Source organism: Mustela nigripes, chromosome X (assembly GCF_022355385.1).
Source record: "Mustela nigripes isolate SB6536 chromosome X, MUSNIG.SB6536, whole genome shotgun sequence".
Classification (NCBI taxonomy): domain Eukaryota; kingdom Metazoa; phylum Chordata; class Mammalia; order Carnivora; family Mustelidae; genus Mustela; species Mustela nigripes.
The window spans coordinates 38,385,554-38,413,533 of record NC_081575.1 but is presented as its reverse complement, the minus strand read 5'-3'; the positions used below and the strand labels follow the sequence as shown (position 1 = coordinate 38,413,533).

The following is a 27,980-nucleotide window of genomic DNA, read 5'->3' as shown; positions in this document are numbered from 1 at the left end:
AAAGAACAGAAAACTCAAAGCCAAGAGACAAAAGTTCAAAATCTTAGCTTGGTCACTAAGTGGCTCACCTTACAGAACCTCTGCTTCCCCATCTGTAAAATGGACATTGAGTCAGATGATCTGCAAGAGCCCCCCAATTATAAGATTTTGTTAGCCCTGTCATCTAAGGAGGAAGCAGCAAGTTTCCTTATTTCATTTTAGTACATCCATCTGCCGAGTCACCAAACATTTATTCTGCCAGGTATGGTGAAAGGCACTGAGGGAGGCAAGCCTGTTTCTTGCCTTTGCAGAGCTTATAAGTTGAGTTGGGAGAGAAGACAACTAATTAAACATGCAATACCAACAAAGTATGGAATTACAACAAAGTTCAAAGCCCTAAGGATCATAAAGAGGGAAACTTTGCTGAGCATAGAGGGTCATGGAAAGTCTTTTGTTGAATCAGTGGTATTTAAGTTTAGCTCTGAAGAAGGAGTAGAATCTAGCCAGACTCAGAGGAGTTTATAACAGAGTGGGAAAGGAAGAGTGTCCCAAGGGATGGGCAAAGCACGTGTAAAGGTCTGAGAGTAAGAGAGAGCCTGGGGTAAATAAACAACTGGAATGAGTTCAGCACTGCTAGAGCCCAGAGATGGAGGGGGAGTGATTAAGGTCCACAAGGCCCAAACCACACAGGGCTCTTAAGCCATGTAAGGAAATATGAATTTTATCCTAAGAGCAATGGGAAGCCATTCAGTGAACTTTGGCATAGCTCTAGCACGATCAGATTTGCAGTTGAGAAAATTCACTCTGGCTGCTGTGTGTGAAGAATGGATTGAGCATCCAGACTGCCATTGCAATTTGGAGAGTGAAATGACACAGTAAGAAGGAGAGACAGAGCAAGAGACAGGGTATACACACACACACACACACACACACACACACACACACCCATCCTTTCCCCACTCTAAGACCAGAGTTTCTTAAGTTTGCAAATTGCCAGCTTGTGAATTAAGTGGAACTCCAGGAAGATGGACATTGTGTTTTAGCTTTTAAAGATGACTCATCTTGACAGGAAGCTGAGTACCTGCCAATCTGCAGCTACTATCCCCGACATCCTAGCATTAATACCAGGCAACTACTCCAACCTTTCAAATTGGAATTAGCCAAACAATAACCATAAGACTAAGTTGGCAACAAGTACAGGTCCACAGAAGTTGTAATTTAGCTGCATGTAGGGGCCAGTTTTCAAAAGACCTGAAACGAATTCCTGGAACTGCTGCTAAGTAGCTGTAGGACTTGGGCAAATTGTGAGCCTCATTTTATCTCATCTGTAGAATGAAAGAGTTGGACTAGATGCCTCCCTAACGTTCAATATTCTGCAAGTTTTATAAAGCACAAAGATACCACCACTGAAAACTGGGCTCTCTTGTCTGCATCTACCCAGATTCTCTCTGTATTTTTCAGTGTTTGTTTCTCTTACGTCAGCAGTTTTAAAACTAACACTGCCAAAGATTCTTTTAAAAAATATATGTTGTAATTTTCATCTGTCCCTCTGTTTTTTTTTTTTTTTTTTTTTTGCCGGTTTCTCTGTTTTTATGTCCCTCTCTCTTCTTCACCTTTGCAATGCTAGTTAAAATTTTTAATGCCCAAACTTCCTCTATGTATTTAATTCTACTCATTCTCTCTCCTCACTCTTTCTCTTTCTTACTTGCTCTCTTCCGTCAGCTCATTCCTTCCTATTTCTCACTCACCCATTTCCAATTCCTCATCGCAGATTTCTCCCACTTCTTTGATCTGTTATGACCTCTACAGGCACTGTTTGGTGCAGCCACTAGGGCGCTAAATATAAGACAGAAAACACCAAATGCGCATTATGGGCATGCCTACTTATCTAAGTAGAAGGCCACAGTTCTGTCTGAAGCCATCCCAGACAACCCATAGAGTATTTACTTGCTGGGAGCCCCCTCCTCCTCACTTCTTTCTCTTTGACAGAGACAGTAAGGGTAGGCTCTAGTGACATCCCATTCCAGAATGTGCTTTGTGGGGGTCCAGCTACCAAATTACCTTCCATTTAATCTGACAGGTATTTATTGAGCACCTACTGTGTGCCTATCGCTCAGCAAGTTCCTCCAGAGACTCCTGGGGTCTCCAAACAATACAACCTAATCCTGCCACAGCGGGAACTCAACATTATTGCACTGGCTTTGTTCTAAAGGCTAGGCTGTGCTGAGATTACTGCCTGCAGACTTCATTCAACTCTTTTGGCTTGGAAATGAGGCTGAATTTTCAACAAAAGTGGGGAGTTGAATCAGCCTGAGGCTTTAATTCAGTGCATACTCTCATTTGAATTTTGGAGTTACCTTGAGTGCATCAGAAGAGTATAATAATACATTGCTTACCTTCCGCAGAAGGTTCCTCTTGGGAGACTTAGAGTTTCCAAGATGTCATTAAAGCCATAATCTGTCACTTGTAGTACAAAACACCCATCTACCACACAGTTCCGAGATTTCAACCTCCCATGAGCACTCTCCGTGGTGTAAGTACTGCATGCCCTTCAGATACAAACAGGATTTACTTAGTAACTTCTTTAACTATTTCGTGCTTTTAAGGCCAATTTCTGAGCTTGTTAATGGCATGAGCTATTATGGGCCAGAATTCAACCCCTTTTTTTCTTATATGCAGGTAAAGCAAAACTGTAAGAAAAAGAAATATTTCTGGGTCCCTTCCAGCTCTAAGATTTTATGCTTTTGATGAAGAATCATATCTTGTATGTCTAGAGAATGGTATGCTATTGGGAGATTTATTAACATTTTAAACATAGGATGGATCCATACATATGTAATTTCCAAGAACTGGAAGATTCTGATTTTCTCCCCAAAAGATCTAGTTCAACTTTCATTCACTGTTGAAAGAAATGGAAATTGATACATTCTTTTTGGTGGGTAGTTTGGCAGTAGATAACAAAATTGAAAGCATTCATACCCTGTGACCTAAGGATTGTGCTTCTTCTCTAAAGAAATGCTTGTACATCTGCACAAGGAGACATACACAAGAATGCTCAAGGCAACTGTGCTTTACAATATTATATAATTAAAATACAATAAATATCTGTCAAGAAGGGACTGTCCAAATTGTATTGCATATGAACTATGCAATATTCTGCAGCAGTTAAAAATAATAAAATAGATCTGTATGTACTAACAGGGAGTCATGTCTAAGCCATAAAGTAAGTGAAAAATGAAAAGGTGCAAAACTACGTAACAGTATGTATTTTAAAAAACAAAATCTATAATGTATGCAAATATACATGAAATGAATTGCTAGGTTAATCACCAAATTGTCAGCAATGGTTAACTGTGGGGGAGGATGTGAAAGGGGGTTGAGTAAATACTAATATTTTTCCTGTATATATTAATATTATTTGATTTTTAAATTTAATTTAATACTTCTGTAATTAAAAATAGGTAATTGAAAGGAGGAAAGCTGGATACTGCTGATCTCTGCAGCTTGCTTTATATGACATTCAAATGTGATCTACAGGGACTCTTTTCTGATGGGTTTACTCATTCACATATAAATACAATTCATGTTCTAGTGCAATCATCTCAGAACTGTTTATGCTGAGCCCTTTTAAGTATCTGGCTCTATTTTGTGGCCTGACACCCCTTTGTATTTGTATGCTTTACATCTTGTGCCCTCAGAAAGTCTGAAGTTGCCAGTACTCCCAAGCCTAATCTGCAGAGGGTGAGGTTTCCCCTGGGGGTTGTCTAATGCTTGGGTTTCATTCATCATGGTCCTGAGAGAACTGTCATTTAGAGCCTTCTCCCTTAAGTCATGGGACCTTGTTGATAGGATGAGTGGAAAGAGTACTAGAATTGAAATCAGGAGATTTGGATTCTATTAACAGCTCTGCCACTTAATATTTGGCTAATAAATATTTATTGAGCACTTACTATGTATGGCAGACACTAAAAACAAAATGTACCTCATTTAGCTTCTCTGAGCCTCTGTAAAAGGAGGCTAATCGTACTTATTTTATGGAGAATTGGAATGAGATAATGTCTATAAAGCTACCTTGAAAAGGGTTAGGCCATAGTATAAAGGTTAAGACTGTGGTCAATATGCAAGAAGCTCAGCAAGTCATTGATTAACCATTTCAACTCATAAAGATGCACATGGACACAATTTGCATATTATTCCCAGGAGTTCATGGACTCCACCAAAGCCTATCCATAGACCCATCCATGAGCCCCTTTGACTCTCAGTAGTCCTTGCCTCAGAGAATGGAAGTTCTTCCTGATAGAGCCTATGGTCTTCTGGCTTTCTGGTCATGCTGAGTTCCATAGTTATACCTATGGTGTGCAAAGACCTATCGCTTAGTTCTAGACTGAACCACCTTTTAGAAGGTGAAAACCAGAAGATGAGGCTAAGCAGCATCAAAAGATCTGGGAATGAATACTTTTCCACATCTAGAAAGCAGAGAAATGGAATGGAAGGAAAGGTTGCTTAAGGGGAAGAGTGCTCGATGGCAACAGAAAGTAAGGACAAATCTGGCCCTCAAAGTGGGAGAAAGGAGTGGGGCAAGTAAGTCCCTTCTCTATCAGTACCTTATAACAGATATGGACAAAGGGACTATGAGAAGGGCTAGGGGGCAGACCCTAGGAAAGAACTTGGAAGAATGAAATCATCACAATGATCCAAGGAAAATCAAATACCCCAAAACTTTTAAATTCTAATCTATAGGAAAAATCCAAGATTTCCTCAGGTCTTTTTTTTTTTTTTTTTTTTTAAAGATTTTATATATATATTTTAGAGAGAGAGAGAGAGAGAGAGAGAGATCAATCACAAGTAGGTAGAGGCAGGCAGAGGGAGAGGGGAAGCAGGCTTCCCGCTGAGCAGAGAGCCCGATGCGGTGCTCAATCCCAGGACCCTGGGATCACGACCCGAGCCGAAGGCAGAGGCTTTAACCCACTGAGCCACCCAGGCGCCCCTCCTCAGTCTTTTTATTAACCTTGAAAAGATCTAGCAGAAGTGATGATTTAAATATCCAGTCAAGTTTCACATCCTAATTTGTCAATATGTCTTCTAGGTTCCTTCTGGAACAGAATTCTGTCACAATGGCAAATATCCCTGAATCATAGGAGAAGCCCAATAAAGGGTTAATATTTTCATGATGCAGGTCCTTCATCTAGAAACAGAGGGAGAGAGGAAAGTCACAACTGTCCTGTCACAATTGGGAACCAAAGTTTAGGGCACATACCCTTCTCTTCATCCTTCCTATGACTGCTTACTGTGAAAAGCTGAATTTCGGTCCCCATGATCTCCAATCTCTAATGTTAGTCCTGTGATTATTATGTTTTATGGCAAAAGGGAGATAAATCAGATAGGCTTAATCTGATTATATGAGCTTTTCAAATCAGAAGAGGAGGGAGGAGAAGAAGTCAGAGAGATTCAAAGTGTAAGGACTCAACACTCCATTGTTGACTTTGAAGCTGGAGGAAGGAGGCTAGAAGCCAGCAAGAAAATGAGGTCTTCAGTCCTACGGCTCTACAAAACTAAATTCTGCTGATAGCCTGACTGACCCTAGAAGTGACTTCCCCCCCAGAGACTCCAAATAAGAGCCCAGAGTGACTTTATCCTTATATGACACTAAGTGGAACACCCAGCTGATCCCACTTAGACTTCTGATCTGCAGAACAGTGAGATAATAAATGGGTGTTGTGTTAAGCCTATGTTTGTGCTATTTTGGTATGGTGATAAAAGTTCTACTCACCAATTCTACTGTGTCTGTTGGGGGAAAGGGTTCCCCACACAAACAAGCAATTCTTCTACACCAGCTGCATGTCCTATAATTCAACTCAATTCTAACACTATCTACCTGGAGACAGCATCAGATTCCATAGGTTAAGGGTTCAGTCCTACAAGACTGCTCCCCCATACACACTTCAGACACAAGTCAGAAGTCCAAGTGCCCTGGGCTTTTACAAACCAGCTATAGACTGAAGGTTCTAATGACCCTCACCTTGGGTTTGATTAATTTGCTAAAGTGGCTCACAAAATTCATAGAAACATTAACTTATAGATTACCAGTTATTATAAAAGGATATAATTAAGGAATAGTTAGATGGAAGAGATGAGTAGGACAAGATACGGGGGAAAGGTGTGGAGCTTCCATGACCTCTCTAAACGTGTGCCACTCTCCCCAAATCTCTACATGTTCACCAACCTAGAAGCTCTCCAAACTCTCTCCTTTGAAGTTTTTATGAAGGCCTCATTACATAGAGGTGATTGATTAAATCATTGGTCATCCTCAGAGTCAACCTTCAGTCCCTCTCCCCTCCCCAGTAGTCAGGGGTGTGGGACTGAAAGCACCAAACCTTCTAATCACGAGGTGGGTTTTCAGGCAACTAGCTCCCATCCTTAGGTGTGGTCCAAGTCTCATTAACATAACAAAAGACAGTTTAACCACTCTCCCCACTTAGGAAATTCCAAGGGTTTTAGGAGCTCTGTGCTATAAATACTGATGAAGAATATATATATTTTTCATCAGTATGTGATTTATAGTAATATATATATTACTATCATTGCTATATCAGCCATTGCTACCTATTTTTGGCAATAAGATTTTCTACCTCCATGGACTCTATTTAATATATATATTACTATAAATCACAGTATCATAGGCAGTAATAGAAAATTAATGCAATGGTCAAAAGGGGAGATTTTAGAGAGAGATCTCTGTTGGCATATTAAGTGAATGCTAAGGTTGTGACCTTAATCCTGATTCTTTGGGGCCTCTGAAATGCAGCTCGGTGAGCCAAGAGAACTAAAGAAGTTTAATACAATGAAAGGTAGAATAGATTGTCTATTTGTGAATATTTATCTATTAAACTAAATAGCTTACATAAACATCAGGCCAAAATCTTCAAAATTTGTTTCAGAAGAAACATCTACAGTTTTGACTCCATTTTCCCTTGCATCATTAATTTTTTCACTAACACAAGAAGCATTTAGTATGTACCCACAATGTCCACGGAACTGGACTGCATGCTAGAGATACAGAGTTAAACAAAATGAAAGGTAGTACAAAATTACAGCTGTCAGCTTATTTTTCTATCACTCCCCCTTTGAATATGAACTTTTAGGACAGTAATCACTGAAAATGTTATAAATACCAGAGAAGTAAGATAAGGATGAAAAGAGAAGAGTGTCTGATGAATTTGACCAGTAATAAATTATTATAGAAACTTAACCTATAAATATGTTTACACTGACATATATATATATATATACACAAATTTTATATATATATATTTTTTTCATGTGGGAAATAAGGGAAAGGGTTAAATCACATATTATTCTATTCTGAGCATTGAGAGCATAAGAGAGCATTAACTGAGATGGAGTACACTGGCTTAGAATATGAACTTACTTCTCCAACAGGGGGATCCAAGCTGAGGTTTAAATTATCCCTGGTGTGAATGGCAGCTATTGACCGTTAAAGCTGCCCTTTAAGCATAAAAGCCTGACACCCATTACAAGTCACTTAGTCCACTGCAGCTTAAACCAGTTAAGGAGGACATGTAAATTCAGCCCACACATAACAAAGTGGGCACTTACTATGAAGGTTTTATTGTGCCATCTCTTAGGAAACAAGCACCAAAAACTATTGGGATCTTAACTTCTTTTGGAAGACAGAATACAAAGTTATGTCTGTTAACTGCTCAACACAAATCTATTTCCCTTCTTATTGGGAAAACAACTAGTCCACATTTTACAGCTTCCCTTCAACCTAAGTATAACTATAGGACTGACTTTTAAGCAGTGAAATGTAAGAGGAAGTAATACATGTTCTTTCTAGGTTAAGGCTTTTAAGAAGTAAATATATGCCTTCCGTGTTATTTTTCACTTGATTAGAGGAATGCAGATGATGACAGGGTCCTAGGAGAGGGTAGAGCCATAAAATGGTTATATCCTGGGTCCCTGAATCCCTATATTGGAAAGAAGTCACCTGCTAACAAAGAACACCTACCTTGTACTGTTATTTGGATGAAAATTAAACTTCTGCTGTGTTTGAAACATTAAATATTTGAGACATAAATATTTATTACAGAATCTAGCTTAACACTAGTGGCCCTAGCATGTAAAACGTTCAGGCCCAGGTTTTCCCTAGATCTTTAGAGTCATATGTCCTCAGCTACAATCAATAGAGAAGACCCCATACCAGGTAGATACCTACATTCAGTCATGTGCTACTGATATTTTGGACAATGCCAGGAAGCAGAGAATGTTTGGAATATACCCTTTTTAGTAAGACAGTCATCTGAACATTTACTGGGTAGGCATGTACTTCACCCCTTCAATAAAATAGTCATCAATTGTTCAAGAGTTAAATTGTCCTGTCTCCCAAGATGTTTGTTAGTACTATTTCTGACATGAAACCTTTAAGCATACAATCACCAGAAGAACATGCTCCTGAATCATGCATTAGCTTAAGTGATCTTAAAGAGGTCTTCAACTGCTTGACAATGTTTCTGGGACATTGTAACATCAGAATAATTCCTATTTGCACTGCAGCTGCAGTACCATCCTAGTGGCAGGTATGGACCCTTATCAAAATTTAATTCTCCATACCAGTACCTGCCATTGCTATATCAGCCATTGCTACCTATTTTTGGCAATAAGATTTTCTACCTCCATGGACTAACTGGCTGCTATGTCTTTTCTTCTATTTCATTTTGTTTTGTTTTGTTGTAGAGAGCTATTGTTCAAGACCTCCTACCCTTGTATCAATCTATTCACTCTTTTTTAAAATTTAATTTTTTTTCAGTGTTCCAAAACTCACTGTTTATGCACCACACCCAGCAATCTATTCACTCTTTACCACCCAGAGGTCAATAGTCATATAGAGCATATTAACCAGGTACTAGTGGAAGATTTCTGATGTTATGTTTCCTGCCAGTAATACTTCATTAATTTAACAAACATGTATTGAATATCTTACTATATGTTAGGTCCTGAGGTAAGGGTTGGCAAGACAAATGGTGAACAAAATAGTATATGGTCCTTAATTTCTTAATTTAAATAATTACATGAAGAAATGTAAACCTGTGGGGTGCCTTGGTGGCTCAGCAGTTTAAGCATCTGCCTTTGGCTCAGGTCATGATCCCAGGGTCCTGAAATTCAGTCCCATATCAGGCTCTTTGCTCTGTGGAGAACCTGCTTCTCCTCTCCCTCTACCTGCTGCTCCCCCTGTTTGTGCTCGCTCTCTCTCTCTGTGTGTGTCAAATAAATAAAATCTTAAAAAAAAAAAAAAGAAATGTAAACTTGAAACTCTGACAAGCCCTGTAAAGGAGAGGCACATAATGTAAGTATGTATAATTGGGGCTTTGACCAATCAGAAAAGTTGAGGAAGGTTTCTGTGAAGTGAGAATTGAGCTGGGAGTTAAAAGATAAGGGAGTTAAAAGATAAGGCAAAGAAGGGAGAGAAAAGTATTCCAGAGACTGGAAGAGCATGTGGAAAGGCTCTGTGCTGGGAGTATATCACAGACCAAAGACAGAAAAAAAATCCAGTACTTCTGATGCAGAGAGGGTAAGGGAAATATTGTGGTATGAAGTAAGGCTGAAGAGGCAGGGCAGAGCCAGACCATAAAGGCTCTAATAGACCATTTTAAGCAGCTTTTTCTTGATATTAATGGCAATTAGAGGCACTTTTATACTATGGAGGATATAGTAAGTCATGGCAGACTACCATTCCTGATACCACAATATTAAAAACCCAGATAAATTGCAAAAATATATTTTAAAAGACAACAAGGATATGTATAAGCAAAAAGAAAAAAAAAACAAAAACAAACAAACAAACAACAACAACAACAACAACAACAAAAAACCCTGAAATTAAGAGGGGCAGGAGGCCTTCTGAGATAAGCAGATTATTGCCAGCCATTTTCTTCCCTTAGGACATTTGCTAATCCTTGGCACAAGCTGAAGATCAAGTTTGGCCTAGCAGAAGGGCTTTGCTGGGAAAAAGAGAAAATCAGCACAATTTTAGCAATTGTGGAGTACTGGCATGACAATTAATAAACTTCAGGAGACCTAAATGTGAGCTGGATCCCCCAGCCCAGTATAGAGTCTGAGTTTGGAAACTAAGGAAGACTAAGAAGCTTCTATAAAGTGAGCTGAAATCTCCTTTGGTCTCCCAATATTCAGAACACAAAGTCTTACAAGAATAAAGCCTGCCGCAAACACATGGCTGGACTTTTCCTCAAAATATTTGCCAAATTTGGAAGCATCATGGAGTAAGGGTAGAGGCCAAAGAATAAGGATCAAAGGCTCTGAAGCACAGTCTGGACATACCAATCTTTAAAAGTGGAGAATACAGAACCTTGCAGGCTTTCAGAGGGATATGCTTGGGAAACATAACAAAACTAGAGGTGCACTGAGTCTAATTAAAACTACAACATAGCTTCAGTTCAGCTCAGTTTCTGATTAGATGAATGTGTTTACTTCTTTACCTTGCCCACCTAACAGATGAAAAAAGAAAACCCTCATTGGTAGAACATAATGCCTGGAGTCTCTATAGTGTCTTTATATGAATTGTCTACCATATATTTTTAAAAAAATTACTAGGTGTTTGAAGAGGCAGAAACAAAGGAGACAGAAGACAATGGAATATGCTTTTAAATAATCCAAAGACCAAAACCTCCATAAAATATAGGCCAATATTTTTTGAACCATGAAGGCAGTGGAGAGTGACCAAACCCACAAATGGAGATAAAGGTAAACCTGAAAACACACTAAAATGGGTAAAATTTGTGTTTGGGGGGGGTTGTTGTTGTTTTATGAAACTGTATTCCCGAAACTGCCCATGACTTGAAGGCAGAAAGTGCATCCCGGCAGGTTTGAGATGTCAGAAGGCAAAGGCTGAAACCAAAATAATAGTTAGAAAGTTAGGGAAGAATTCCTGGAAAGTAATAAGCTATAGAGCAAGTTCAATCCCAAAATATACATATAAAATTTGCTCAAACCTACATTTATCATGGTGAGCATCTCATAAAATATGTAATTGTGAATTCCTAGGTTGTACACCTGAAATTAATATAATATTGTAGGTCAACTATACTTAAATTAATTTTTTTTTTAAATCTGCCCATATTGGGGAAATTATCCCCAATAATTCTCTCCAGTATACCTTCTGCTCCCCTCTCTCTTTCTTCTTCTTCTGGAATCCCAATTATTCTAATGTTGTTTCGTCTTATGGTGTCACTTATCTCTCGAATTCTCCCCTCGTACTATCATATGATCTCCCTGATATGAGGAAGTGGTGATGCAACATGGGGGCTTAAGTGGGTAGGAGAAGAATCAATGAAACAAGATGGGATTGGGAGGGAGACAAACCATAAGTGACTCTTAATCTCACAAAACAAACTGAGGGTTGCTGGGGGGAGGGGGTTTGGGAGAAGGGGGTGGGATTATGGACATTGGGGAGTGTATGTGCTTTGGTGAGTGCTGTGAAGTGTGTAAACCTGGTGATTCACAGACCTGTACCCCTGGGGATAAAAATATATGTTTATAAAAAAATAAAAAATTAAAAAAAAATCTGCCCAAATGCTTGGCTGAATGTTAATCTTTGCATGCATGGGGAAGATCCCAGGAACCTCATGGAAAGGCAACAACTAAACCTGAAAGCATGGACCAGAGATTTTAGTTACTATATACCACATGGGAGAAGTTAAAAGTTGAGTCTAGCCAAGATAACTGCCTGCAAAAACAAACAAACAAAAATCATTCTTCAGAGCAATCTAATGGAATCCAGAATTTCTAAAATACATCATTCATAACATTCAGCGATTTTTAACCAAAAAGCCTTAGATATGCAAAGAAACAGGGAAATGTGACCTATACTCAAAAAAATAAAAGCAGTCTGTAGAAATCAACCTTGAGATGATATAGATGCTGTAACCAACAGAAAAGAACTTTAAAGGAAATTCCAAATATATTTGAAGATGTAAAAGAATGTATACAAAATGAATATACAGATAGGAAATATCAGCAAAGAAACAGAAGCTATAAATATGAATCAAATTGAAATTCTATAGCTAGAAAATATAAAATTCACTAGGTTGGCTTAGGAAATGACAGAAAAATCAATGAACTTGAGGAAAGATCAATAAAAAATACACTAAGCTGAACAACACAGAGAAAAAAGATTGGGGATAAAATTAATAGTCTCATGATTTAAAATTTTTTCACAGAAAATCATAAATAAGGACATGTATGAAAAACCCTTCAGGTAACATCAAACTCAATAGTAAAACATTAAATCATTTAATGATTTTAGTAAATCATTAAATCATTTTCATTTCAAATCATATTGAGCCAAGAGCAAGGCAAGGATGTCTTTCTTCACCAGCTACTCAATATAGTGTGGGAGCATCACAACATTGATGAGAAAAATTTAAGAAAACTTAAATAAATGAAGATCTATACCACATTAATGGACTGGAAGATTCAATATTGTTAAGATGTCCATTGTCACTAAGTTGGTTTATAAATTCATACAATTTGTATCAAAAGTTCCCAAAGCCTTGCTTAAGTAAAAGAAGCTGATTCTAGAACTTACTGAAATTTAAAATGAATGTTTTTATCCAAAACAATCTTGAAAAAGAACAAATTAGATGTGTTTACACCACTTGACTTTAAGATTTACGCTAGAGCTATGATAATTAAGCAGTGTGATATCAGCAGTACAGTACATTAATGAGTTAGTGAAACTGAGAAGAGTCAAAAAAAATATACCTACACACATATAGTCAGTGAATTCTTACCAAATTGAAAAGCTAACTCAATGGAAAAAGGAGAACTTTTTTTAAGTAGTTACTGTAGGAGCACTGGATATCTCTATGGAAAAACAATGAACCTTGATCACTCTCTCAGTCCATACACAAATACTAATTCAAGATGAGTCATCATCCTAAATCTAGAATCTTGGAATAAGCAAGGATAATTAAAATAAAATAAAATAATCAAGAGATACCACTAAGAAAATAAGCCACTGACTGAGGAAAAATATTATAAAACATGGATCTGACCAAAGGTTTATATCCAGGATACATGAAGAATGTCTACAATTCAAAAATTAAAAGACAAAAATACTCCACAATTTTTTATTAAATGGCAAAAATTTGAATAGACAATTCACAAAAGAAATCTACACAGATAAATTATGGACATATGAAAAGGTGCTCAACAACTTTAGCCATCAAGAAAATGTTAATTAAAACCACAATAAAATACCATTTTATACACACCTCAAAGGCAAATATCAAAAAGATATATGTTGCTGAGAAATTAGAACAAATGGAACATCCATATATTTCGTAAAATGTTATAACCAATTAGAAGAGCTGGTTAGATGTTTAATATAAAGTTACACTTGCATCTGCTCTATGACTCACTTAGTCTATCCTTTTTTTTTTAAGATTTTATTTTCTTAACTGAACTCTACACCCAATGTGGGGTTTCAGCTCACAATCCTGAAATCAAGAGTTGCATGCTCTACCAACTAAGCCAGCCAGTCACCTTTCAGTTAGTCCGCTCTTTGAATATTTACCCAAGAGAAATGAACATATATGTTCACAAGAATACGTAAAAAATGTATAGTTGCCTATTAAAAGATACTCAACATCTCTAATTATCAGAGAAATGCAAATCAAAACCAGAGTGAAACATCATGCCACACCCACTAGGGTGGCAACTATCAATAATTTTAAAAAGAACCTGAAAATAATAAGTGCTAGCAAAGATATGAAGAAATTAAAAGCCTGTGTACTGTTGATAAGATTGTAATTAAATGATACAACCACTGTTGAAAATTGTGTGAAGATTCCTCAAAAAATTAAAAAAAGAGCTACCATATGATATAGTAATCCCACTTCTGAGTATATACCTGGTGAATTGAAAACAGAGTCTCAGAGAGATATTTGCAAACTCATATTCATAGGAGCACTATTCACAATAGCCAAGAAGGAGAAGCAATCAAATCGAGTGAATAGCATACAACAGAATATTAATCAGCCCTAAGAAGGTGGGAAATCCAGTGACACATTACCACAAAGATGAACCTTGAAGACATTATGTTACATGAAATAAGCCAGTCACAAAAACACCAATGCTGTATGATTCCAGTTATATACGGTGTCTAGAGTAGTCACATTCATAGAAACAGAAAGTAGAATGATGTTAGCAGAAATTGGGAGGGGAAAAAGAGAGTTGTTGCTTAATGGACACAGAGTTTCAGATTTCCAAGATAAAAAAAAGTTCTGGAGGTCTGCTTACAACAATGTGATTATACTTAACAGGACTGAACTGTATATTTAAAAAGAGTTAAGGGGGGCATTTTGGGATGAGCACTGAGTGTTGCATGTAAGTGATGAATCACTAAATTCTACTCCTGAAATTAAAGTCAATTCTTTGTTTTAAAAAAAATGTTAAAATGCTAATTTTGTGGTTTTTCACAGTTAAAAAGATTATAGGTGCCTTATTCATTACACCAGAACATTAGAAACTTGCCAAATGTTCATCAGCAGGAGAATGATAAACTTTGATATATTTATAAAATGAACTACTACTCAGCTATTTTTAAAAATGAACTACTGTTACATTCAAAAACATGAATTAATCTTAAAAAGTACTATGCTGAGAGAGGAAAGTTGGGCACATAGGAGTACATATTGCATTATTTTATTTATATGAAATCTAAGAACAGAAAAAAAATACTAATTTACGGTGATAGAAATCAGCACAGTAGTTGCCTCTGGATTACGGGCTTTGACAGAGAAGGATAACGGAAATTTCTAGGATGATGGACACATTCTGTATTTGTTTTGGGGAGTGGCTACAGAGATGCATGCAATTGTCAAAATTCATTAAATAGAACATCTAATTAAACCTGAATAAAAAATCTATTTTAAAAACACAATGATATCTATGTGAAATAAGCCAGTCACAAAAAAAGACAAAGGTTGTATGATTCTACTCATATGAGACAGCTAAAGCAGTCAAATTCACAGAACCAGAAAACAGATGGCAGTTACAAGGAGTTAGAGTGGAGTGGGTAAGAGGAGTTGTTTAATGGATACAGAATTTCAATTTTGCAATACTAAAGAGTTCTGACAATTTGTTGCAAAACAATGTAAATATACTTAGCACTACTGAATTGTATACTTAGAAATGGTAAATTTTGTTATGTTTTTATCACAATTAAAAATAAAAATGTAAGGGGTGCCTGGGTGGCTCAGTTGGTTAAGTAAGCGTCCAAGTCTTGATTTCGGCTCAGGTCATGATCTCAGGGACCAGAGATATAGCCCTGTGTTGGGCTCTGCACTGAGCATGTGGCCCTGTTGGGATTCTCTCTCTCCCTCTTCCTCTGCCCCTCTACCCCTACTCCTGCTGGTGCACGCTCTCTCTCCCTCTCTAAAAATAAAAAAATTTAAAAATTAACAAAAGAAAAAGAAAAATTTTTAAAAACCAATGAGGGCTATCTGGCTGGCTGAGTTGGTAAAGCATGCAACTCTTGATCTTAGGGTCATGAGTTCAAGCCCCATCTTGAGCAAAGAGATTACTTAATAAAAAATTTTTTCTTTAAAAACCAGTGAGGGGCGCCTGGGTGGCTCAGTGGGTTAAGCCGCTGCCTTCGGCTCAGGTCATGATCTCAGGGTCCTGGGATCGAGTCCCGCGTCAGGCTCTCTGTTCAGCAGGGAGCCCGCTTCCTTCTCTCTCTGCCTGCCTCTCTGCCTACTTGTGATCTCTCTCTCTCTGTCAAATAAATAAATAAATAAAATCTTTAAAACAACAAAAAAAAAACCAGTGAGATATCCGTATAAACCCACTAGAATGGCTAAAACTATAAATACTCAGAGTATCAAATATTGCTGATGATGTAGAGCAAAGGAAACTCTCATAAGTTGCATGCAGGAAATTAAAATGGGAAAAGGTTTGATAGCATCTTATAAACCTAAATGTACACTAACTTTAACATGGAAATTCCACTCCTGTGTGTTTAACCAAGAGAAATTAAAATATGTGTCCATAAAAAGACCTGTTAAAAGAAAGAGAGACATGTAAAAAGCATATTCTTAGCAGCTTTATTCACAATAGATAAAATTGGAATCAGCCCAAATGCCTGTCAACAGGAAAATACATAATTAAATTCTGCTGTATTCATACAATTGAATATTACTCATCAATGAAAAGAAAAAGCTATTTATACACACACAATAACATGGATTAATATCATTTGGGATGCTGTATGATACCACTTCTATGAGGTTATAGAAGAAGCAAAATTAATGTATATTAGGAAAAACCCTGGAACAGTGGTTCCCTCTTTGTGAGGGGGGAGGGACACAAATTTACTGATGAACAGAAAGGAACTTTCTGGAGAGAAAGAAATGTTTCATAATAGGGATCAGCATTCTTTTTCTATAAAGGTACATATAATAAATATTTTATTTTTTGGAGATCATATACTATTTCTGTTGCATAAGCTTTATTCTCCCCGCCCCCCCTTTTTTACAGTCATTTAAAAATGAAAAAAACAATTTTAGCTCCCAGGCTGTGAAAAACAGGCCAGGGGCACCTGGGTGGCTCAGTGGGTTGGGCTTCTGCCTTTGCTCAGGTCATGACCCCGGGCTCCTGGGATGGAGGCTCACATCAGGCTCTCTGCTCAGTGGGGAGTCTGCTTCCCCCTCTCTCTCTGCCTGCCTCTCTGCCTACTTGTGATCTCTGTCTGTCAAATAAATAAATAAATCTTAAAAAAAAAAAAACAGGCCATGGACAGATTTGGCGTATGGGTCATAGTTCGCTGATCCCTATTCCATATCACGATAACCATCTAGACCATGTGGGCATATCCTTTTATCAAAATCATAGATCTATAATATAGGCATTTCGATATATAATAGTACTTCAAAATGCAAAATAATAACAATAGCAATAATAACCAAGTTAGAGATGAAATAATAATGGTAGAATGTTGGTAATTTTTTAAGCTGGATGATGGGCATATGGAGTTTGGTTATATTATTCTGCTTCTTTCATATATGTTTGCTATTTTCCATTAAAAAAAAAGGTTTTAAAAAGAAAAGAAATATTTCCAGGATATAGCTGAAATAGTATTTAGAAGGAATTTTCTATCTTTAAGTGACTATATTAAAACATAAGAAAGGTTTCCAGTTTTAGGAATTAGAAAGAGCAACAAATTAAATACATAGAAAGTAGGGGTGCCTGGGTGGCTCAGTAAGTTAAGTGTCTGCCTTCAGCTCAGATCATGATCCTGGGGTCCTGGGATGGAGCCCCATATGTGAGGCACCCTGCTCAGTGGTAGTCTGCCTCCCCCTCTCCTTCTGCCCCTCCCACCTGCTCATGATTTGCTTGCTCTCTGTCTCTCTCAAATGAATAAATAAAAAAATCTTTTAAAAAACCACAGAAAGTAGAATGAAGGAAATAGCAATGAAATAGAAAGTACACATACACTAGAGAAAAATCAGCAAAGCCAAAAATTAATCTTTGGGAAAGATTTTAAAAATCAATAGTCCTCTAGAAAAACTGATCAAGAGGGAGAAAACACAAATTATCAATATCAAGAATGAAAAGGGGCATCACAATAGATCCCAAGGCTACTTAGAAGATTGCATGAGCATATTAGGTACATCTTTGTGCCAGTCAGTTTCACAGCATATATGAAATGGACAATTTTCTTTTAAGCCATAACTTTACCAGAAGTGGTACAAAAGGAAATAAAAGGTTTGAATAGCCCACTATCTCTTCCAGAAATTGAACCTGTAATTTGAAATCATCATACAAAGAAAAGAGTAATAGGCATCTATTTAAAGAGATTGAAATAGAAAACTGACAAGATCAGATTCTATTTTGAAAAGACCACTTTGCAAAATGGAGAAAAGATTTGATAGTGATAAAAGTAGATGTGGAGAGAGTAGTTAAAAGACAATTACCAGTGGTTGCCAGGGATTAGGGAGAGGGAGGTATGAATAAGTGGAGCACAGAGGATTTTTAGGGCATTAAAACTATTCTGCATGTTACTATTATGTAAATGTATAATGATACATGTCATTATACATTTGTCAAAGCCCACAGAAAATACAACACCAAGAATGAGCCCTAATGTAAACTATGGACTTCGGGTGATAATGATGTATCAAGGTGTCCATCAGTTATGATGAATGTACCACTCTGGTTCAGGATGTTAATAGTGGGGGAGGCCATGTGTGTAGTTTGGGCAGTGGGCACATGGGAACTCTGTACTTCCCATTCAATTTTGTTGTGAGCTTAAAATGGATTTTTAGAAAATTACTCATCTTTATTTAAAAAAAAAAAGATAATTGCATTAGCTCTAGTGGAAGTTGATGGTGGTTTGGAGCAGGATGGTAATAGTTAAAATAAAGGAAAAGAACTTTGGAGGTTGAAGGAGCATGGAAAAATCTCTGAAGTATGAATTGTAGAAAGCAAACTAACAAAGTATAATGGACTTAAAAGACAGTGGTAAAGAACATTTTAAGAAGAAAAACATGAATTTATAGTGAAAACAATATACCTTATTGCATGACTTTCTGCCACAATATTTAGCTATTCGAGTGCAGGCACAGTGAAAGTCAAGAGTTAAGATTGTCCAAGATCTGAATTTTGCAGATATGTTTGACCAGAAAGTGAGAAATAAGAATGTGTTCAAATGATGGCTTATGAAATCTAAAATTAACACAAAAGAAGACAAAAGAAGAGTTTGTGGGTTGGAAGAAAGCAGAGGTCAGTAGGCAGGAAGGCCTGATGTAAAATACAGGCACATATGAAACAAAAGGAGGTTACAGTCAGAGTATGATGTCTGAATCTATGATTTTGGAGGCAAAGCATTTTCAGTAGCAATTAGAGATGATGACAGAGCCCAGGGTATAATAACAGCAGTGGGTGGCCAAAGTGGAATGGAAAAAAAAATGACTAGAGATTACATGGCAAAAAACAAAGTAACCGAGGTATTAGGTGGCACAGGAAATATGCCAGACAGTTGCAGACGGTGGTGAAGAGCACGAGCCTGGGAGATACAACCTGATTTTCCTACATACAATTTTGCAGAAATTAAGGCCCTAAAGGGATGTTGAAAGTTATCAGTCCTTTGGCCTTCTGACTCCAAATGTTTGCCTTTCAACAACATCCATCTCACTGTGCAGGGCTCCTTTCTATAGCTGGCTCACCAAGATCTGCTTTCCAGTCTGGCTCCCAGTATCCAGTCTCAACATATTAACATCATGAAGGCACATAAGTTGGCAGTGTTGGACACACAGTGATGGCCCAGTGAGTTCTATCTCCTGCTTTATAAAAGTACTAGAAAGCAATTGGGGCCTTTCACATGATAAATTCTGGAAAACTCTGGCCTTGTCCCTAGAGCTCAGTTGCTATCTGCACCTGACATGGCCACATGAGTCAGTAAGGGGACATGTAAAAAGATGTTATGACAATAATGAGAGCCAGTTTTCTCACTATTTAAGAATGGAGTCACAGTATGGAAAGGGGAAAGGACAAAATTAACTGTGGGATTCAGTTATAATTAGAAGCATTACTGTAAATTCATGGTTTTAGATAGATGATAGATAGATTTGAATAAAATTTAAATCGGTACATGCACATTGATATAAATAAATAAATAGTAGAAAAGGTAAGGCTCTTTCTAACAACACCAACTGATAAACACAGAAAGAATACTGGAGTTAGAAAATCAATGGGTACCTCTCAAACCAATATAAGACATTATGTGTTACTTAATTGAATTAAAATTTTTAAAATGTTTAAAAAAGAGAGAAAGAAAATCAATGGGTCCTAAAACTAGTGAGCAAATGTTTGATGAAAAACAAGATATTTACACAAGCTTAAAGTATCAGTTTCTAGATTATGTGCTAATTACAATGGGGAAAAGACAGTAACCATACTGGAGAGATTTAGTAGATTTTGAAACCACCTAAACCAAGTAATCAAAATTAACATCACAATGTGACAATTGATATTGTATGCTTCCTGATAAAAAGTACTGAAAAGCATAACATCACTTTTGTAGTATCTTGGCTGAAGATACATAAACTAAATCTAACCACGAGGAACATGGGATAAACCCAAATTGAGAGACTATCTACCAAATCACTGATCTTAATTCTTCCAAAAATATCCAGGTGAAGAAAAAACAAAGAAAGGCAGAGAAACTGTTCCAAATGAAAGGCACTAAGGAGACAACTAACTATAATACGTGATCCTGGATTGGAAACTGGCCTGGGGAAAATAAGCTATCATTTATTTTGACCATTGATAAAATTAAAATATGGACAATAGTTATATATTATTATATTAATGTTCAATTTTCCAATTTTGATAGTTACACACAAGAATGCCTTTTAAAGGAAATACACACTGATGGATGTCTATACCTTACTTTGAAATGGTCCAGAAAAAATAATATACATAAGCTTACAGAGAATGAAAAGTGGGCAAAATGTGAACAATTGCTTAATCTGGGTAGGGTATACAGGAATTCCTTGAATTATTCTTGCAGCACTTCTATAAGTTTGAGAACATATCAAAATCAAAAATTACCCAAAAGTCATGGACACATTCTATCTTGGGTCAATACCTATCTTATTTCCCCTAAGTTTGACCCTGTTGGGCACCCAACTTTGAAGTTAGCTCTCTGTTTAGCATCCTGGATCATCAAACCAGTGTGGGATTGCCCATTCTAGCTCTGACGTTGATCGCCCTTCTGATTTCATCCCTCATTGTTTTAGTGTCAGCGCCAAGCATCAAAACCATACCTAAGAGAAATATCAAATCACAGCATCTCATCTGATCCCTGGAATACACCCTGTCCATGGTAAGCCACATATCTCCCATTTCCTCCTCTCCTTTGTTTTCTCACTTGTACAGTGCTTGGGATGTAGCAGGTGTCTGATTCATACCTGTTGGATTGATTTGAACTTGCCTGCTTCATAGATGTGAAGAAATCCATTATCACTTTCTAAAACTCCCACTCTTCTGAGTCTGAAGGAACCAGAGACAGTCTCTGTGAATCTTTTTATAGACTCAAAGCTCAAGAAGGAGCCAAGATTTTAAACAGTTTGGGTGGAATCCTCCCTGAAACAAACCACCCAAGGACTCTTTAAACAAAATCGGTGGGACTTGGGAAATCACCACTTTTCTTATGCAAGTCATAATTACAAGATAAGTTTTCTAGGCCTGGCAACTGGAGATTCTGAATGACTATGGGATATGTACTTAATAATAATCATAATAGCAACCATTTTACAAAGAAGTTGTATGTCAGGAAATGCGCAAGATGCTATACATGTATTATCTCTTGTAATCCTCATGCCAACCCTGGAAGTAGACATTAATATACTTCCTTTACAAATAAGGAAAGTAAGACTCAGGGGTTTAGGTGACTTGCCTAAGTTAAAATAGCTCTTAAGTGAGTAGAGCTAGGAAGGGAGTCCTTCATGTCTCTGACTTCAGAGTCTATACTTCTGCCATAGCATCACATGGTCATATCAAGACAGTCGCAGTGTTCCCCACACTTACTTGTTAAGGGTCTTCCTAACAGCTGGTGTTAGTTACTTCGGAAAAAGGATTGGTTTTAGTGGGAATGTACATAAACAAGGATTTCTCATACCATTTCAAACATATCACTTGCACTGGATTTGATGGACTTAAGGTCTCCAAAACCTCCAAAGGGGAACTTTTTCAGCCACACCCAATCACCCTAGAAAGAAAAGGCAGAGAAGAGTGATGAGACTTAGTTGCCAACAGCTCTAGAGCAATGTCCCTTCCATATGAAGGGCTTATAATCAGACCATCAACTCAAACAGGCTTTGTTCTTCCTCCATCACACTCCACCACATGGACACACTGTGTCTGAGCTAAAAATGAGGTCACTCAGGGACAGCAGGGTGGCTCAGTCGGCTGAACATCAGACTCCTAATTTCGCCTCAGGTTATGAACTCAGGGTGGTGAGCCCAGCGTCAGACTCCATGCTCCTCGGGGAGTCTGCTTGAGTCTCCCTCTGGCCCTCCCCCACAATCACTCTCTCTCTCTGTTCTAGTAAATAGATAGTTGATAGATAGATAGATAGATGATAGATAAATCAAATCTTTACAAAGGAGGTCATGCAGAGAAATGAAAGGTAAAAATTCCAGTTAACTCAAGACAGGCAAACCACAGCAGGTAGGCAGACTTCAGAAAAGGAAAGTTATCACTCTCTGCAATGACTCCTTTCACTAACTGTAGAAAGTGCTAGGTCATTTCACTTATTCATACCTAAGTGGTGTAGTACTGGGTTCGCCACAATTAATGATGATGGTTGGTGGTTGCAATTCTTACTGCCTTCAGGCATCCATGGTGGGAGATGTAATGCAGCAAACATTTTTCTGCATTTACCTTGCTCCATTTCTCTCCTGTGGGACAGGCCATTTTGGGGGCCTCTTGTGCTTCAATCATAAACCAGTTGGTTTTAGTGTAGATTAAACATTTCTTATTTGGATGCACAAATGTACTACTTTAGTAATATGAGTAAGCTAGACCCTTTCAGAAGTCTACTTCTGACTTTTTAAGTACAAAGCCGCTATTTCTAAGGCTGCTGTCAAGTCAAAAACAATTATTTTATTGTCTTTACTTTAACATCACCTGATTGATAATTTTCTTCTCTGTTCATAGCCTCAAGGACTAATCAGTCATCAAGCCCTATTTCGTTTCTGTCCAACCCAAATTTTTTTTAGAAAAGCAATACAAATACAGATTCCTTTTTCTCCCTGATAATAATAATAATGCCTTGCATTTGCACAGCGCTCTTTACCCTTCAAAGTGCTTTCACATCTATTACCAAGAGCCTGGAGATTCCATTTCAGGCTGCATCAAATTGTCGGCAAGGAGAGATAATAAAACAGAGAGCTCTGTGCAGTCAAATTCCAGGAATAGAGTGTAAGCATTCTCTTATTAAGGAATATATCCAGCTGTGGCACTGCATCTGGAGACCTGCCAGAGGCAAAGGCTAATAATGGGAGCTGCGGGCATCTGAGTTCCACGCCCACACTCTGGGTTAGAGGGCATCTTCGAGCTGAGGAGCTTGAAACCCTTTAACTAGGGAATGGCTCTTGGAGGTCTTTGGCAGCTGAACAGAACTGTGCCAGCCAGGCTCAGTGCCCACAGAGTCCAGCAAGGTTAGCCCAGGATCCGCACCTGCCTGCAGCAAAATGGCCAAGCATGAAAGGCAGCCTTCCTGGTCTCTTGCTGGGAAATTCTCTGAGCCTGGTCCCAGGCCAGCTGCATCATGGTCACCTGGGAACTGGTTAGAAAAGCTGAGTCTCAGGCTCCAGCCCACATTTAACTTCCTTAATCATAGGAGTCAGGAGGGCCAGGTCAGAGCTCGAGCTCAAAGGCTTAGCCTTCAGGGGACTTTGCCCTCTACAGGTCTCAAAGCCAAGGTTTCAGCCGAAAGACAAAAATTCTAACTGGGAATTCACAAAACCAGCAACATGCGGGATATAGTGGAGGGCAATAAAGCCTTTCCAGCACCTTTGCAACCATTTTCCATGGCCCCTGGTCACTACTAGCTGTTAAGGCACCTTTGTGCTAATTAGAAAGGGTGTTTTCCCACAAGGAACAATGAATAAACAAATCAACATGTGAGAATATAATTTTACAGCTGGTGGCAGTTGGGCGATGTTGGGTGGCAGCCCTGGTTGAAAACATACATGCATGTGCCATGCCTTCATTTACTCTTACATCCTCCAGATACCACGGAACACATTCCACTGGCAGCATGGCTGGTCTGCATACCACCAACCCCTGCCTGCCAGGTGGAGCCTCTTTGTCAGGTTTGGAGTCAGGCTGTAGAAGTGGAGGAGAGAAGCTGAAATTGGACCTCCAAGATTATTAGGCAGAAGAAAGGGGTAACCTCAAAAAACTCCTGGAAAATAGTCAAGGTAGCATATAATCAGGTGCACATATGTTTTATTTTACCAGTGGCTATGTATGTGCATAGTGGAGTGTACACATATAAATGTAGCTATGAGAACTAACCCCCACTGCCCTGTTTCTGAGCTAGGCTGGAGGTCAGAACCTCTCTGCCCAACCCTGCACCCCTCTAAGTTAGTACATGTCTGTAATGTGAATAGTACCCTCTTAAATACGGGTGCCCTTGTGCAGTGCACAACCTGACATCAGGACTTGCAACCCTAACTCTGCCTCTGACCAGTACCTGATACTGTCTTCCTGGAGTCAGCTTTATTATAGAGAGGGGATAGCCTCTCTCTGGCTTATTACCTTTTAGAGATCATTAAGCCGAGCCTTTTTCTCCCCCCAGCCAGATCATCAAATTTGAGAGCTGGAAAGGGTCTTGGGTATCCCTGTTCTAATCCCTTCGTATTTTGGTAAAGAAAGTGAAGTCTAAAGAGATGAAGTGACTTGCCCAACGTCAGAAGGCTAGGTAGTAACAGAACCAAGGTCTCTTCCCCTTTCCACTTTCTACTTTATTGCTCTTTTCTCTCATGGCTTTCTTTGGTTTGGAGATTTGTGTGTATTTATTTCAAGATTGAAATAGTTCCCACAAACTTTATAAGCAGATTTTTCCTGAGTCTGTGTGTGTTCTACTTCATGAATAATGAGGAAAAGGAAGGAAACAGGCAGGTTTTATCTTCACCACACATGCATTATTTGTTTTGTTTTTTCTTTTAAGAGAGAGAATGATAAAATACTTCATTCATCATTCAGTTTTTAATTAAGAGGAAGAAACATCCAACTCTAGCCACTAAAGTTTTTAGAAGTAATTTAAAGTCCATCAGTTTTGCACTAAGGCCATGGAGCATTAACTAAGAGTCAAGAGAACTAGGTCCTGGATCTGGCTGTGCCTCAAATTCAGGAGTGGCCTCAGAGCAACCACTTAGTAGGTCTGAGGCCCAGTTTTCTAATGGACAGAGCTAGACAATTCTGTGATGAGAGAAGTGGTTGGTGGAAAGGAGACGTTGGGGGTGCATGGAGACAGAGCTCTAGGAGATATAGAAGAAGGTGAGAAAATAGAAGAAAAAAGGCTCTGGGAAAGGAAGATGATGGGGAGGCTGTTCAGGGAAAGGGGTGAGAGAAAGGAGACAAAGAAGGAAACATAGAGAGAGTTTGAGAGGCAGAAGGAGTCAGAGATTAATAAGAGGGAGGGTAAGTTCAGTGGGTTCTTGCTGAGCCTATCAGGGTTGCATTCATGCCAACCTCACCCTCTCCCCTAGACTGTGGCTATCAGAGCAGACAGTGCTATGTTCCCACCATATCTGGGGAGTTTTCTCTTCCCAGCGGTCTGCTCACCTGGCTTTCCTATCCTCTCTCAAAGAGGATCTATGAAAGAAGGGTGGATTTTCTGGTGCGGTTGCTAAGGTAGGGACGCATCTCTGTGTGCAATCAAAGTGGGAATCACTGATAGAAGTTCCTGTCCTTTGGGGAAGCCTGTCCTTTGCTATTAGTCATCTGCTCCTCCAGGCCCATTGGCTGGAACTTGCAGATCTTCCAGTGACAATTCTTATGAAAAACTGATTTATTTCACACAGAATCAAGATAACGGATCTTCTTTAAAACATTCCCAACAGAGGACAGTTTCAGAAAGCAAATTGAACCTCTTTGTTTGATCTGTTGATTCAATTAACTTACACTTCTTCCTACAGTTCTCTTCAGCCCTAGCCAGGCAGTTTTCCTCTTCTGTGGTATTCCTTCACACCCTGCCATCAGCCCAATCTCGACTTCATAGTGTGGTATTATTCTCACTAACACCCTTCTTTTGTGCAGATAAAGGCTCCCTTTGGCCTCCACTGTTGAGAAATCCTCATGCTCTGACTGAACCATAGTCATTATGGGAACTAATTCAACTCTCTGCCTCCTTCCAAGAGGTGGAAATATCTGACAGATTCTTATAGGCCAGTTATGTACAGATGTTTATTTTTTCCCTTTCTCAATTCTACACTATAACCTTCTGTCTCCACCAAACAAAACATACCACAACTCGATACATAAATTCTTCCATAGCGTCAGAGAGTCATATAGCATATCTGAGCCAGAAGAAGCCTTCAAGATCTCTTAATCCATCTATCCCCAGCCCTGGCTACACACATAGGGAATCTTGAAAAAAATTCCAATGCCTGAGCCCACCCCATACCAACCAATCATAGTTACTAGTGGCAGAAGCTAAGCACAGATATGTTTTTCAGGTTTCCATGGAGATTCCAACGAGTATCCATGATTAAAAATTTGGTTCAACCCCTCATTTTACAGATAAAAACCCAAGAGACCACCCTAGATTACTGAAATTTATTTCAGAATCTTAGCAGTGTCCTTATACTCATAAAGCCATCAGTCCACTGCATTTGACATTTAAAAGTTATGTGATTATCTTGGTTTTGGTCTTTGAGAGAGTAGAGCTGTCAATTCCCCAAAACCGCAAGTTTACAGTTGAAGCAAATCTCCTCTTTGAGTCAATGAGCTTCAAGGCAAGATCCGGAGGTTTCCTGCTACAAATTTAAGTCAGAGCCCTCAGGTACACTGAGCAAATATATATCATACCAATCTTGGCGTTTTAAGCATCTGGCAATTATTTGGCCAATGGAGGAGAACACTCACTCGGAACATTCAATACGTTCGACAGTCAAAAAACTCATTCTGTCCAGTTTTGGACTTTCTTTGTAGTTACTATTGAAGATGAAAGTGTTTGCTGCTTTTGGGAGTATCTTCAAACAAAACAAGGAAAGCACACTGGGAAGACATCACTTAGGAGGGACTAGTTTCCCTCTTACCCCCTGCTTAACTCTTTCCTGCTGAGAAGAAACAGTTCATCTCTCCAACTGTTGCAAGATTTGTTCTGGTTGCCAAATTCCAGTATCTAAGAACAAGGGGCCAGGAGCGGCCTCTTAAACTTGAAAGACAGAAACTTAAGTGAAATTAAAAAAAAAAATTTCCATTTTACACAGCAGGTCACCTGTTACTCCAATAGAGAGCACGGGCTGAGGAAAAAAAAGAAATAATTTTTAAAAGATTTCAGTAATATCAGAGGATAACAGGTATAGGAAGAACAACTAGAATTTGAAGAGAAGGGTTTGCCCAAAACTTTACACAAACATATTTCTAGACATTCCATCACAAACAGGTGTCTCAGGAAGTCAGGAAGTCATTTCTTTTATTATTATACTCTATTTCTAGAATAAATGACATGATAAACTGCATGGATCTCCCGACTTTTTTTTAGGATTTTAATTTTTTTTTTAATTATTTATGACAGAGAGAGATAGTGAGAGAGGTAACACAAGCAAGGGGGAGCTGGAGAGGAAGAAGCAGGCTCCCCACTGAGCAGGGAGCCTGATATGGGGTTCTATCCCAGGATCCTGGGATCACGACCCAAGCCAAAGGCAGATGCTTAACTGACTGAGCCACCCAAGCACCCCCTGACTATTTTTTCACATGCACAATAAATAGATGGATTTGAAAGATTAATGAAATCATAAATAAGTAGACCAGTTGCTGAGGAAAATCATTGTTCAAAAGATTAGTGAAACAAGTCCCTGAGTGGATAGCGAACAAAAAACTGGAAAGATTTTCCAAAAGCCTCAATATTTTTACCCAAAGACTAAGTCCTAAATCACTGTCTCATTTTAAAAACCAAGAAGGCAGCAGATAAGATAGCTGTTGGATAGCCTACCTCATAAATGGATATGTTGGAGTTTTCATAGGTAGCTGGAGTTAGACTCCCTGAGGAAAAGGGGAACCTTGGAAACCTTCCACTTTGGACTTCTGAGGTGATCTGGAAGCTTACACTGGTAAAACTTCCTCTCTGTGAAAGGATTAGGAAAACAAGGTTATAAATAAAACTCCCATGATTTACAGTCAATGTGATACAACACATCAATAAAAGAAAGAACAAGAACCAT

General features: G+C 38.4%; 1 protein-coding gene across 1 annotated transcript in view; it reads right to left on the bottom strand.

The window, feature by feature from the left end:
• Positions 1-27,980, bottom strand: part of GUCY2F (guanylate cyclase 2F, retinal) — a 95,447-nt gene that overhangs the window by 26,693 nt on the left and 40,774 nt on the right. Inside the window, 6 exon segments of the mRNA XM_059385195.1 lie at positions 2,376-2,404; positions 2,406-2,507; positions 2,509-2,528; positions 4,988-5,164; positions 21,701-21,790; positions 27,752-27,883. Of these exon segments, the coding sequence (XP_059241178.1) occupies positions 2,376-2,404; positions 2,406-2,507; positions 2,509-2,528; positions 4,988-5,164; positions 21,701-21,790; positions 27,752-27,883 (550 nt within the window).